This window comes from Halichoerus grypus, chromosome 5 (assembly GCF_964656455.1).
Source record: "Halichoerus grypus chromosome 5, mHalGry1.hap1.1, whole genome shotgun sequence".
Classification (NCBI taxonomy): Eukaryota; Metazoa; Chordata; class Mammalia; order Carnivora; family Phocidae; genus Halichoerus; species Halichoerus grypus.
Window position 1 is genome coordinate 162,814,876 of NC_135716.1, and position 10,368 is coordinate 162,825,243.

At 51.8% G+C, this 10,368-nt stretch overlaps 1 protein-coding gene across 6 annotated transcripts in view; it reads right to left on the reverse strand.

The window, feature by feature from the left end:
* Positions 1 to 10,368, reverse strand: part of AZIN2 (antizyme inhibitor 2) — a 43,144-nt gene extending 32,776 nt beyond the window's left edge. Inside the window, exons 1-4 of one of the 6 annotated variants that reach the window (XM_036065244.2) lie at positions 10,229 to 10,368; positions 9,962 to 10,105; positions 6,284 to 6,456; positions 4,583 to 4,756 (exon numbers count right to left, since the gene is read on the reverse strand). In XM_036065244.2, coding sequence (XP_035921137.1) covers positions 4,583 to 4,756; positions 6,284 to 6,388 — 279 coding nt within the window. In that variant the 5' untranslated portion in view covers positions 6,389 to 6,456; positions 9,962 to 10,105; positions 10,229 to 10,368. Of the gene's footprint in view, positions 1 to 4,582; positions 4,757 to 6,283; positions 6,457 to 7,126; positions 7,485 to 9,961; positions 10,123 to 10,228 lie in introns of those variants that run through there. The other 5 variants (XM_036065247.2, XM_036065242.2, XM_036065248.2 and 2 more) reach the window with 5 other exon arrangements.

Below are 10,368 nucleotides of genomic sequence, written 5' to 3' on the forward strand. Positions count from 1 at the left end.
GGCAGAAGACATGAACAGACATTTCTGCAAAGAAGACATCCAAATGGCCAACAGACACATGGAAAAGTGCTCAACATCACTCAGCATCAGGCAAATACAAGTCAAAACCACAATGAGATACCACCTCACACCAGTCAGAATGGCTAAAATTGACAAGTCAGGAAACGACAGATGTTGGCGGGGATGCGGAGAAAAGGGAACCCTCCTACACTGTTGGTGGGAATGCAAGCTGGTGCAGCCACTCTGGAAAACAGTATGGAGGTTCCTCAAAAAGTTGAAAATAGAGCTACCCTACAACCCAGCAATTGCACTACTGGGTATTTACCCCAAAGATACAAATGTAGGGATCCGAAGGGGCACATGCACCCCGATGTTTATAGCAGCAAGGTCCACAATAGCCAAACTGTGGAAAGAGCTTAGATGTCCATCAACAGATGAATGGATAAAGAAGAGGTGGTATATATATACAATGGAATATTATGCAGCCATCAAAAAAATGAAATCTTGCCATTTGCAACGACGTGGATGGAACTAGAGGGTATTATGCTAAGTGAAATAAGTCAATCAGGGGCGCCTGGGTGGCTCAGTTGTTAAGCATCTGCCTTCGGCTCAGGTCATGATCCCGGGGTCCTGGGATCGAGCCCCGCATGGGGCTCCTTGCTCTGCAGGAAGCCTGCTTCTCCCTCTCCCACTCCCCCTGCTTGTGTTCCTTCTCTCGCTGTGTCTCTCGCTGTCAAATAAATAAATAAAATCTTTAAAAAAAAAAAAAAAAAGAAATAAGTCAATTAGAGAAAGACAAGTATTATATGATCTCACTGATAGGAGGAATTTGAGAAACAAGACAGAGGATCACAGGGGAAGGGAGGGAAAAATGAAACAAGACAAAACCGGAGAGGGAGACAAACTGTAAGAGGCTCTTAATCTCAGGAAACAAACTGAGGGTTGTTGGAGTGGAGGGGGGTGGGAGGGATGGGGTGGCTGGGTGATAGACATTGGGGAGGGTATGTGCTATGGTGAGCGTTGTGAATTGTGTAAGACTGATGAATCACAGACCTGTACCCCTGAAACAAATAATACATTATATGTTAATAAAAAAAATAAATTATATATATATATATATTCTTGTCATGGCAAACCTTGTCTGGCAACCCGTGTCTGTACAGAGGGAAGGTGTCGACTCTCCCAGGTGCCGGGGGTCGGGGGGCATGTACAGAGCAGCACTCCCATTCAGCTGATTGACGTCTGAAGTCTTTAAAACTAGCAGCATAGGTTATTGTTGAGTGTCTTTAAAAAGACTCTGTCACAAATGGGGAGTTGCTTTTCAGTGGGTATAAAGTTCCTGTCCTGCAAGATGAAGGAAGTCCTAGAGATCTGCAGAACCGTGTTTATAGTCAACAATACTGTGCTGTACACACAAAAATGTGTTAAGAGGGTAGATCTCAAGGTAAGTGTTCCTTTTTTTTTTAAGATTTTGTTTGAGAGAGAGAGAGAGGGTGCATGTGCACGTACAAGCAGGGGGAGGGGCAGAGGGAGAGGGAGAAGCAGACTCCCCGCTGAGCAGGGAGCCCAACGTGGGGCTCGATCCCAGGACCTGGGATCATGACCTGAGCTGAAGGCAGACGCTTAATGACTGAGCCACCCAGGCGCCCCTCACATTAAATGTTCTTACTACAACAACAGTCGCTGTGTTGAACGTTACTGAGAGTCCGGAAAATAAGAGGACCAAGGAGTGTCCCTGACAAGGTCTAAATGCATGGACACGATGGACAGATCTTCAACACCTGCTGAGTTTAAAGCTATTGCGACACAGTACCCACCACATAAACATCTTTTACATTTAATACATTTTCTATGGATCATAGTTGTACCTAGTTTTTAAACACCATATACCCACCAAACTCAAACTCATAACGGTGATTATCTCTGGAAACAGAAAGCTGAAGGCCTACATGTGTGTGTGAATGAATCAATGCATTCTTTGAATAATTCAAAATGCATGTTTAAAATCAAGTACTTACTGAATCTTGGAGATCGCTGGGATGTTAGTAAGAGATTCCTTGGAGTAGTGACAGTGGAAATGGGGACGCATGGCTCAGATGCTGGGGCTAAGGGAAAGAGCCAGGTGCACACATACAGGCGAGTCTAGACAACTCTGGCCCCAAAGAGGGAGCATGGGACTGGGCTAGGGGATGGGAGGATGCTGATAGAGACAGCAAGAGAAGGCAAGATGGGGGCAGGGGAGGTGACATTAAGTCCTTGGGAAGGTGGGTGGGTGGACCAGAGCCCCACGTAAGGTGTGGCTTGTGCCCTTGACCTGTCCATGGCATAACTACCGCCCCGCTCACACCGGCCCTGGGTCAATGTCGGCCAATGTTAAGCGGAGCCACTAGTGATGGCCAACCAGAAGAGGGCAGCGTCGGCCTTTCAAGAGAAGCTGTGCATCTCGATCCACCTCTCAGTAAGCCGGCTCCTCCCACCTGCGGGGAGGGGGCGTGGCCTCTGTCGGCCCTGGGGGTTAGGAAGGCAATCGTCACCAGCTGGGGCTGAGCTCTGCCCTGCCCTCCCCAAGGGAAAGATGCAGCGAGAGAGTTGGAGACCCCACTGCCGCTGGCCCTACTCACGTGGCCACTTCCCAGCGAGTCGCTCTCCCCCTGCGCCCCCTTGCCAGTCTGTTAAATGCTTCCTCACTGGGCTGTTGTCAGAATCAGGGTAGTAATAATTACCTCACAGGGTTGTTGCGAGAATAAAATGAGATCATATACAGAAAACGATCGGCAAAGTGCCTGGCAGGACAGAAGCACTCAGCAACAGTACGTGCTTTTAACATCCCTGCGGACTTCAAGGTCTAAGCCCTTAACACCCTCTAACTCTGCTCTTTGGAGGCCAGCCCTGAGGCCAGACGGCCACGCACAAGGCCCCACCTCTGGGTTTCCAGACACACAGGACTAGTCAGGGGGTTTGGGTCCTGTTCTTCACCCCTAGACCAAGAAGGCTGGAAAAGGAGCCCCTCCCTCCTCTCCCAGAGCCGAGCCCCGGCATGCCCGCGGGGGGACGTCCAGGCTCTGCTACCAGCGAGCTGCGTGCGGTTGGCCCCCAGTCTCCTCGACTGTAAAATGGCCATCTCTCTCCCTACGCACCTCACGGGCTAGATGTGAGACACACATGAATCTAGGTGTGCAAAGCAAGGGCTAATGCAAGGGGGTTTTGAGGTGACAATGGGGAGAGACTCACCTATCACTAAGAGCGTTAACGTAGTCTTTGAGAAAGGTTAACCTGCTTGTTCTCACCATCCCACCATGGTGCACACCTCTTTCCCACCCAGAATCCCTCCACCCCTGTCATCCTGCCCAGGCTAGCTCTCCTCCTTTCTCCTCCAGGGTCCCTTTCTAGAATCCTCCTCACAACACTCAACCATGCTGTTGACCAGGATTTGAAAGGAGTTCCCCTCAAAACAATCATTACTAACCATTAAAAAAAATAACAGTAATGACAATATCACAAAGCAACGCCCACCAGGTTTGTTCTCACCTCAGGGCCTTTGCACTTGCTGTGCCCTCTGCCTGGAAGCTCTTCCCCTAGTTATCCACCTGGCTTGATCCTTTGCTTCCTTCGGGTCTGTATTCAAATTTCAGCAAAGCCTTCCCTGGCCAAACTACATAAAAGTACAATCCTCCTTCCCAACATTTCCTACTTCCCTTCCCCACTTTAACTTTCTCCCTACCATTGACCATCTAAAATAATATAGATTTTCATTGTTTAACTTATTTGGTTTTTAGAAAGCAAGTTCCCTGAAAGAAGAGCCTTTTTTGTTTGACTTGGTTTGGTTTGTTCACTTGCTAAATCCCCACCTAGAATAGAACGTGTCCCCTGGTAGGTGCTCAAAAAAGGTTTGCTGAATGAATAAATATGTCCAAAGCGGTACTCTGAGGAAACTTTGTAAGCTTGAAGCCTTTCATCAACTAAGAACAGGAAGAAAATAGATGAGCGAAGCATTCAACTCCAAGACGGCAGAGGCTGTCTTACTCAACACTGTATTGTCAACCTAGTTACACACTGACCCGCACGCTGGAGTTCAACGACTAGAGAACGACAGTAAATAAGCAAAGTAAATCTAGAGAGAGCAGGAGGGGAATTAAGTCAACAGCATTAATCTCATTAGAAAGGCAGAAAAATTGGCAACACAACAGAATTCTCAAAGGATTAGTTGAGAAAATGTACTGTCGCACATTACTAAGACTATAAAAGAAAAAAAAACAATGATAAGAAGGTATTTTTGTTTTGTTTTGTCTTGTTTTAATTAGAAGAATACCATGTATAGCTCTATGCCAAGAAGCTTGAAAATCTCCATTAAAAAGGTGACCCACCTACCCAGAGACACACACGGCTTCCCGTTTAGAACTTCCATGCTTGTTTCTCCCTCCCTCATCCCTTCAACCCCCCTCCCAAGTGGGTGGCCCGTCCCAGGGGGCAGGGGCCAATGGCATGTCACCCCTGCTTCCCCAGGGCCCGCGGGCAGCACCCCAACCTCGTGCGTGCTGAGCAGGCAGCGAGGGCCAGTGTGCCGGCGGGGGCAGGGGCTCACCTTGTTGGCACAGCTGAAGCCAAGCCCCAGCTCGGCCAGGACCTTCAGCACACCGGGGCTGCTGTTGCACTTGACGGTGTAGAAGGGCCGGACTCGAGGCAGGCACTTCAGAAAGCAGAAGTGCTTCCTCACCACAGCACCCAGGTCGGCCACGAAGAAGGCAGCGACGTCACCCTGCGCGAGAAGAGTGAATGTGAGACCCCCGCTCGGCTCCCTCCTGGTGCGTGCCATCCGCCGTCCTCCCGGCAAACCTGCCCCAGGCCCGGCTCTGGCCGCCAAGCCACCCGGCTCCACAATCCTCTGCACAGAAGGCCTGCATTCGGGGTTCTGTGATCTGGCTCCGCCCCTCCTCCCCTCACCGCAGCTCCAGCTCCAGCCCCACACTGCTGCGTTTCCCCCCCTCCAAGCTCTTACTGCCACCATGCCCTTCGCGCAGAATCCCCTTGCCCCCACTCGGGTCTGGCAAATTCCCAGTCTACCTTCAAGTTTCACCTCCCCCAAACAATAAGGCCGTTAACTCTGCCTTTAATGCTCTCACTGCATTTTGCACATGCTTTCAAAGAATCGGAACTTTATATACATTCATCTTCTCCAGAAAAAGATAGATTCCTTGCAGGCCAAAGCTATGGCCTGCCGCCCACGGCCTTCCACACGTAGGCGCTCGCTGAAGCCTTGCGTGAGTCCCACCGCCACTGCGACCCATGCCCGTGAGCAACCGGTCATCACAGATTTGCTCAGGGCAAAACATGTACGAGGCTCTGGGTGAGACAGCATTACTTCAACCCTCGCTGGAACTGTTTCCCTTTTATGCTACACTTCTTTTTACTGAAGCCCACTTGGTGTCTGACATGATGCTAAGGGACAGAGCTGACCAGAGAGGGCTCCAGCCCTGAAGGGGCTTGGGTCTTGAAGACAGCCAACGCTTTGAGCAATGACAGGCCCATTCAATAAATGCTCCGCGGGAGTTCCTCCACAAGGCAGTGGAGGCCACAGAGAAAAGGAAATACAAAATCAGCCTGGGAGATTAGGACAAAGTGACACTGATGAGTAATGAGGAAGGACAGAAATAGGTAAGGGCGAGAGAGGCCGGCAGAAGGGCATTCCAGGCAGAGGGAACAGCCTGGGCAGAGGGGTGATAACAGCACATGGTGTCATCGGGAAACAGAGCGGTCGTTTGGTCGGCTCCCACGGAGCATGGTCCGCTGTGGGCAAAGCCGGGAGCGGGGCTGTGAAGGCAGAGCTCGGGCTTGACCCTGCAGGCGGTGGGGGACCGCCAGACAATTCTGAGCTTGAGCATGGCTGTGATGGAGTCGGAGCCGGTGGGATGAGGCAGGGAGGAGGTCAGTGGGCCCCTCGAGAGATGAGGTCTGAACTACAAAGCCAGGGCTGGGCAGAGCACCCCGGCAGGTGGTGTAAGGAGCTTGGTGGTGCCCTGATGACAGGGGGAAGCCGGACTCCCAGGTTTCTGACCTAGAGGGCTGGGTAGATAGTGGTGGTGCAGTTCATCAGGGCAGGGCAGGCAGGAAGGACAAAGTTTGGGGCAAAAACAAGGAAATGGGGGTCAAATGAGCCCATCTCTGGCCAACAGCAAGGACTGAACGCCAAATATGAAAGAAGATGAGGGCCACAGGGGTCCTTCCAGAGAAGGCAGCTGGGCCTGCACAGGGAACAAGAGACCCACCCCCACTCCCAGTCCCTCACCGCCGTGGCCTGTGAGGCCCCCAGAGTGAGCTCCTCCAACAGGTCTCGGGTGCTGAAGCCCTCCTCCACCATCACAAAGTCTGTTTTGCTCAAGTAGCCAGCCATGCCGAGGAGGAGGAGCCGATGGGCTGGATGAAGCCGCCGCCAGGCCGCCTTAGAAAGTATGCAACACACTGCGGGGGAAGGGGGTGGGTAAAGTGAGGGGGCCGGCTGGGGGGGCTGCCCTCCGCTGCCCCTCTGACCTCCCCAAGCCGGGGCGCCCAGTCCTGACACACCCCGCCGCCAGCACAAGCCTGGGGAGTTTAGGTCCCCTGGGAAGGGTGGGGACGACCAGGAATCTTGACTGGGACAAGGCATAACATGCCTAAGATGTCACTGCCTCTCCGAGCCTCAGTTTCCCCATCTATAAAATGGATGGATTATTTTGGAGATCCTTTCCAGTTATGAAATTCGGGTTTTAGCAAAAAGGGAAAGAACGAGAGGGAGCAGGAAAGCCAAGAAGCTCGGGTGGGGAAGTTTTCAGGGGACCCTCAGTCTTGACCACGCCCAACTAAAGAGGCTGGGAGTGGCCCCACCAAGGAGTCTCAGCCCCAGAGCAGGAGTTTAGGTTCGAGTCCGCCCCCGCTCCGTGACCTTGGGTACGCCCTGTCCCCTCTCCGAGCCTCAGTTTCACCATTTGTAAATGGGGGGGGCAGGTCCTGACGTGCTAGGATTCTAAGCGTGCATGGGGCCACATGGTGGGTAGGGGTTGTGGGCTCCCGGGCGGGAACCGAAGGCTGAGGTTCTGCCGGGGTGAGCCTTCCCGAGTGCAGGGCCGAGGACCCGCCCCCCACACCCCCTTACCAAGCCCCGTCCTCCTTCGCGGGGGCCAGAGCCAGGCGCGCTGCTAGGGGGGGTCGCCGGTGACCTCGAAACTTGTGCAACACCCCAAGGAGGAGTGGCAGTTGCGGAGCCGAGGCTCCTGCTGAGAGGAGGCAAGGGGGCCGGGGGCAGGTCAGCACTGGAGCCGAGGGCGCCTGCCCCCGGAGGCTCCCCGAGCCACTCCCCGCACTCGCCTTAAAACGCATTTACACGGCTTCGGCCCATAGGTCTCCCCAGCGAGTGAACCGGATCCTCGGCGCCTCCGCTCGCCCGCTCCCCCTGGCTCGGGCCCCGCGGCCTGCGCCCCGCCCGCCCAGCAGCCACCGACCCCACGCCCCGCCTGCCGCCTGCCGCCCGCTTATATAAGCCCCGCCCAGGCCCCGCCCCTGGCGCCCAGGCCCCGCCCCGCTCCGTAGCCCTGGCAACCGGGTGCCGCCACCCCATTGGTCGATTCCGACATAAAGCATTCAGCTCTGCCACCCTGCTCGGCAAACCTGAGTAAGCTTCAATCTTCCCAGCCCGGCGGGCTCCACCGCTACCCCACACCGTGAAGTGGGACCTGCAGAGCCGCCGCCTCAGAATCCCGAGCGCCTACACGCTGGGAAGCTCAGCTCCTGGATCTTGCATCTTAGCGAGCGGGCAGGAAGCCAGGAGGTTTCCTGTTTGCTCTGGGAAATCTTCTCTGACTACCTCCTCTCCCGGGTGCCTCTCACCTCTACTCTGGTGATCTGCTCATTCCATCCCTCAAAGCCCATGTCAAATGTCATCTCCTTCTGTTACTTTTCTAATAAAATCCTTCTTATTTAATTACCTCTCCCAGCATCTTCTCTGATTCCTCCAACTCAAAACCCAGCTAAAATGTCTTCAGAGATGTGACTTTCCCAGCTCAGGGCAATCTTTCCCTTCATCCCACCTTCTGAATGGGGCAAACTCCTACTCACCTTCAAATAAAATGTCTCCTCCAAGGTGCATTCTCTGACTTCCTCAACTCAAAGCATTTTTTCTCTTCTACACCTGACAAACTCCTCCTGCTCACCTATCAAAGTACAGTATAATGTCACCTTCCCTGTCGAGCGTCCCATGACTTTCCTAGCCTGGAGGGACAATGGAACTCACAGCGGTTATATCTGTGTGGACTCCTCACTCATTTGGCTCTTGTTACCCAGAGCAGGAGATTCCTGTTGTTGCTTTACACCTCTTGTTTGGTTACACTTCCCAGCTATTTTGTGAGCTCCCAAGGGCAGGAACTGAGTGCCTGACTCCTCAGAGTGCCCAGTGCCTGGCTGAAGAAGATTCAGTATGTGTGTTACTCAAAAGCTAATCCAAAAGTTCATCTGAAACAGTGATTGTACATGAATAGCTAAGACATCTTAGAAAAAAAAAAAAAGAAGAAGAAGAAAGAAAGAGGATTTCTTCGACCAGATATCAAAATATTTTATAAAGCTATGGTCTTTAAGATTTTTTTTTTTTTTTTTTTTTGAGAGAGAGAGAGAGAGAGAGAAACAGCATGAGAGGGGATAGGGTCAGAGGGAGAAGCAGGCTCCCCGCTGAGCAGGGAGCCCGATGCGGGACTCGATCCCAGGACCCCGGGATCATGACCTGAGCCGAAGGCAGTCGCTTAACCAACTGAGCCACCCAGGCGCCCAAAGCTATGGTCTTTAAACCATCATGGTGCTCTGCAGGAAGAGACTGCAGTAAAACAGAACAGAATCTAGAATAGTCTCATGCATATTGGAGAATTTGATAGGTAATGGGGGCAGCATTTCAAATCCGTGGGGCCAAAGAGCTCTTTAGTCTAACATATGTGTTTATGTTCTCTGTCGGGCTGTAGGCTTCTTGGAAGCTGGAGGCACTTCTTATCCTGCCTCACTATCTCCCTAGGGCATTGTGCGCAACCTAATCGGAAGGTGCTTAGCATATATATGGTGTAGACCATGAGAGTATGGAAGATCCATTTTCTGCTCCCCACTCAGCCTGGCCACATGACTGCTGGGTGTCCTTGGTTGGGTCATCCTGCTTCGACCAAGGTTCCCTCTGCCTGGCTTGGTTTCTCCGCTGTGAACTGAGAGGGTTCAGACTGAATGAATTCTCTAGGCCCTTCTGCCTGGAAACTTCTTGCTTTCTATGCATTGGAGCACCCTTTCAGGGGCAGTCCGCTTTACAGGATGGGTCATTGCAGGTCCTGGCAGGTCCATGCTTTGAGAGATTTGTAGTCATTTGCACCATAATATGAATTATGACTGAGGTCTTCCTGAGACCAAACATCTACTGATTAGGAGGGGGTAGACCGACATAGCTATGGCAGAAACCTCAAAGGGAGCCCTCAAGAAAAAGATGACAGTAAGAGAAGAGTAGGGGCACTCAAAAAAACTGGCTCTATTTTTTTTAATTATTCTTTGAGCTAGCTGTATTTGGATGCCATGGTCTAAGTCCACCTCACTAGCTTTTTTCATCACCTGGTACATAGTTAAGTGCATAGTGGGGCCCATTCAGTATTCTTACTGAATGAATCAAAAAAGGTAAGAAGGAACAAGCCTGAATCTACTCTGTACATTTGTAATTTGTCAAGGGTTAGTAGTCAGAGCAGAAGAATCTGTAACCCTGCACTGCATACAGATTTATCTTTTTCCCTCCTGGGTATGTGATGTCACTGAATCTCCATGACAACCCTATGTCATAGGGGCTATAATTGTTCCCATTTTAGAGATGACGAATCTGAAACTCAGAGAAGTTTGGTAACCTGCCCAGGGTTACATAGCAAGTAAAGGGGGAGCCCGGATTTAAACCCATCCGTCCCAATTCAGCCTTTATGCTTACCTGCCAGCCGGTGCCTGAGCGTTTGGGCCCCAGCTCAACAAAAGTCACGCAGTCATGCTGCTGGCATCCAGACCAGAGGCTGGTGACTCCTCTCCCGACAGTATCCAGTACCGCTGTTACCCATGCACAGCCCTCAGAAACACGCTGCTGAAGCAGAACAAAGAGCCTCTCATCTCTGGCCAGGATCGTGTCAGGCAATTTCAACCCATTCTTCCTAAACCAATCATAATTACGGTCACAACCACTGCCAAAATATAAATGCCTTACGTGTGTAGAGAACTGGAGAGTTTACAAAATACTTTCTGGTTCATCATGTCATTCAGGCTTCCCAGTGCTTCACGGGATTGGACATCGGCTCAGTTTAGTCTTGGCTGAGGAAAATAAAAGGTCAAAACTCACAAAGCGGG